General features: G+C 45.0%; 1 protein-coding gene across 1 annotated transcript; it reads right to left on the bottom strand.

Moving 5' to 3' along the window:
• Positions 1 to 2,575: 2,575 nt before the first annotated feature.
• On the bottom strand, positions 2,576 to 3,442 carry LOC109752076 (uncharacterized). The gene has a single exon (XM_020310946.2). It carries the CDS (start codon positions 3,319 to 3,321, stop codon positions 2,782 to 2,784), a length of 540 nt encoding a protein of 179 aa, XP_020166535.1. The 5' UTR covers positions 3,322 to 3,442; the 3' UTR covers positions 2,576 to 2,781.
• Between the last annotated feature and the right edge of the window lie 396 nt (positions 3,443 to 3,838).

Below are 3,838 nucleotides of genomic sequence, written 5' to 3'. Positions count from 1 at the left end.
AGCCAACACCGTGGATGACTAAGACCTGGAGCTCACTGCGTTGTCAAGCTAGGTCGTGGTGTCACCCGCCGTTTGTCTCATCAAGTCGGCACCGCTGAAGACAACAACGCAAAACTCAATGTCAACCCTTCGCCATCCACTTTGTCACTCCGGATGCCACTATAGATGAGGTCATCACCGAACCGCTGCCCGATGTAGCCCACCATCTAACACGATGGCCACACTCCGTCATCATCACCCGAAGAGTTGACACCTCGCAGGCTATCACGATGAAGACCATGTTCCGCTTGCCCGGAGATGACGTCGTGGCGCCGCTCGCGTCCATCTTAATAGAAGCCAAAGTCAATGAAGTTGAAGAACATGGGGAGAGGATTTGTGACAAGTAGGTGCGAGGGACACTGAGCCCCTCACTCGTGCTTTTTCTTTTAGCTTCCGATTTTTAATCTTTCATATCATTTGAACAAAAAGTTCAAATTAAATTATGATTGATATTCGTGTTTCTCGTGACGAGGGTTTTCAAATAATATTCATTTCGAATACATTTTTTTGCGGGACTTTTCGAATACTTCTTGACGAGTTTATTAAAATTTAACTTTTAAAACTTAGTACAAGCGACCGACAAAAAACCAAATTTAGTATTTTGGACCTACAAAAAAATCGCTTAAAGTTTTAGCTCTAAACTTGATATGAGCGACTGAGAAAATTGCAAGTTTTAGATGCAAAATTGTAAGGATCCAACTACTTTGCAACATCCGTACGCAACACGTAGGCGACATCATCAACACCCGTTGCTATGCTAACATCGATGCCATTGCCAACGATGCTTTCTGCTGTCTACTTCGCCACTGACATGGAGTTCAATGAGGGTAAGGTGTTGCCTGCGACGCCATCAACCCAAAGTACATCTCAGGACAGCGGCACACCATCGTCTGCGCCTGGGAAAACGACGTCACACGGGGGTGCACGTCTCTCGCTCAAGAAGGACAACGCCCTGCCATGACACCAGACGTGTCACATTCACCGAAGGCCGGGGGCCAGGAAGTCGACGAGACCCGAAGACGAGGCGCGACGGTGGGACAAGGCGACGTGGCTTCACGGATACCACTTCTCCACGGGCCTGTGAGGCGGCGGCCTTGTCTTGGCGGACTACCGTAGGCTCAGCGTCCAGTCAAGACGAGGTGCCAACTACACCGGCCATGTGAAAGGAATCTCAGAAAATAAGCATACAAAAGGAAGATCTATAGAAAATAATTTGGCATGTGGAGTTATAGCACTATAGGAATGTGGGAGTGGAAAGCAATACTAAAGAGGCAGGAAATGCCAGCAGTGGGATATAAAATGGAGAAAGTATTCCATTTAGGCGACAAAAGACACAATTCCCCAAGGTGTAGATTGGCTCTGTATGATCCCGAAATTCCAGTGTCTCTATTAATTAAGTGGTAGGAGCTGATGACTGGTTAGCCTAAATTTTTGTTCTTTCAAAAAGAAGAATTACCCCGGTCTCTGCATCAAGCGATGCACACAACCATCTTTATTAAATTACTAAAAAGAGTCTGACTAAACAAATGCACATGGATACTGGTTAGCTCAAATGCCTGAAGGAAATCAAACCAAAGCGAATGGCTTTTCTTCTTGGCAGTTTCCTTGTGCTTCATGACAGATTGTGAAGGTACGCGCACACCGGAGAGTTCGCTGCTCGCCGATCCCGTGTGTGTCTCACTTAGTTAAATCATAGAGGTTAATTAATTACCCTTCTGTTGGTTATGATTGAGAAATGCATGTTCTCGTGAGGGTGAAAAAAATAGCTTAGTTGAAATACGAGCCGAGTTGGAACTAGGGCTAGCTCACTCCATATACAGGACATGGCTCGAATAAATGTAGATGGTATGGTATTTGCAGTGTACATAATAAAAAATAATCTAAAATAAATTGCTATACAAACACATTCACATGAAACAATAATCAAAGATACCTAGTGCGTAGTCCTTGGACACCATGTCCAAATCTAAAATGACATGCGCAAATAGATAGATAAAAATCTAGCCATGCAAATACACATATCATTCTATTAGTTTTGTTGAATATTTGAAAAAAAATAGAACTAAGGGTTTCCCGGGCCTTAAACTGAGGCCTTTAAGGTTATAAAACTAGAATTTAAGCAAAAAAAAACTAGGTAGTTCGATGCGGGGTCACGAGTGACCCAACAAAGTGTCACAGTGCTTGCAAAGCAAGTTAACATAACCGCAACAAGCAGAAGATACAACTTCCAGAGAAATGGAAGTTTTGGCGACTTGTAGAGAAAGAAAAACACTAGCAAGCAAGGATAGGCTCCAGTAATTAAGAAAGGGGCGATGACGACGACACGTTTAGCTCGCCCCAGCGATTGTAGTTGTCACTAGGTAGTCTACGGACATGAATGTAATTTTGTTACTTTTAGTGCTCCCACTAGATCCATGACAGTTTATGAATAGATCGAAAATTGTTCCCGCAAATTTTATTTTTTTTGAAATTTCGCCCAACCATAGCAGCACTGCATGCATATACACAGTACTTGTGAGGCACGGGTGAGCTCGGGGCAACAATAGAGGGGAACGGTTGGGGAGTCTGAGGATCTTAGTTGCTAACAAAATTGTTCATAATTAAATGACCAAAAAGATCAATGTGTGCTAAGTATCAGCTCCTACTCATATTGATTTCTACAAAATTTTCTATCCAGTGGATACCCGAAGAGAAAAAAGGACAACACCTAAACTCGAGGTACATGCATGTGGAAACAAGACCCTAGAATCCATTATTCAGCCGCTGCCGAAACCTCCTGATGAACATATCGGCAGCCATGTCAATCTCCTCCTCCATGTTGGACTCCAAACCCTCAACCTCTCGGTTGCTCCTGATCACATCCATGACGGAGAGTTCATCGTTGTCTTCTTGATCGCAGGCATCCAGTAGCACATCATCATCATTAGTGTAACAGCAGTTGATGTGGTCGTCGTTGAAGAGCGGATGCAGTGTCCAGTCAGCTGGGCAGCCACCATGACCATCCTCTTGAGTTAACATCGCCAACTGATGAGAGATATTGTCTGCCAAGTCACCCCCATGGACGATCACCGGTCTCTTCTCGATGGTTCGCAGCGCGAGAGGCTTGTGGCAGTCCACTCTATTTCGGTCAGCCACAATGCGCGTGTGGATCTTGTGAGAGACCACGGCGGCAGCGGCCATCCTGCGACGCTGGAGCGAGGCGAGGATGAGGAGCCTGGTGGTCTTGCTCTTGCACATCGCCGCCGCTTTCTTCAGGATCTCTGTAGTCTTTCCAATCTTCATCTTTGTTGCTGATAAGTGGCCGATCAGCTGCTTATGAAGGGCAGCAAGTAAGGAGCTGTGATGCCTCACGCTTGAAAAAGAAAGAAATGGTGTAGGTTACAGGGAACCAGAGACGAGAGAAGCTGGCTTGAAACAAGGCATGGGCTTTGTTCTGATGGTCCAATGGTGTATTTGTAGTCGGAAGCTGGGGATGCAACTAGCTGTGTAATTAACTACCCTTGCTCATGTCACCATCAAACTTTTGGTACCTCGCGTGATAAAGCATATATTGGAGAAAAGAATTCGACATGTGGAGTGAGCACTATAAGAATGTTGACAGTGGAACTAAGCAAGGAACTTATGGCGAAGTATATATATTCAATTTAAATGAGGTCACAAAGGGCGCCTGTCCCAGGGCTAGGATTCGCTCTTTTGGGTTGGGGTCCCAAATTGCCTTTAATCAAGTTGTAAAGCTCATGATCGATGGCTTAACAAAATGTTTTCTCCAAAGCAACGAGACCGGGCAGCTTTCCTCAGT

This window comes from Aegilops tauschii, chromosome 5 (assembly GCF_002575655.3).
Source record: "Aegilops tauschii subsp. strangulata cultivar AL8/78 chromosome 5, Aet v6.0, whole genome shotgun sequence".
NCBI classification, from domain to species: domain Eukaryota; kingdom Viridiplantae; phylum Streptophyta; class Magnoliopsida; order Poales; family Poaceae; genus Aegilops; species Aegilops tauschii.
Note: the sequence above shows the minus strand (reverse complement) of the source record. Positions and strands in the feature narration are given on the sequence as shown.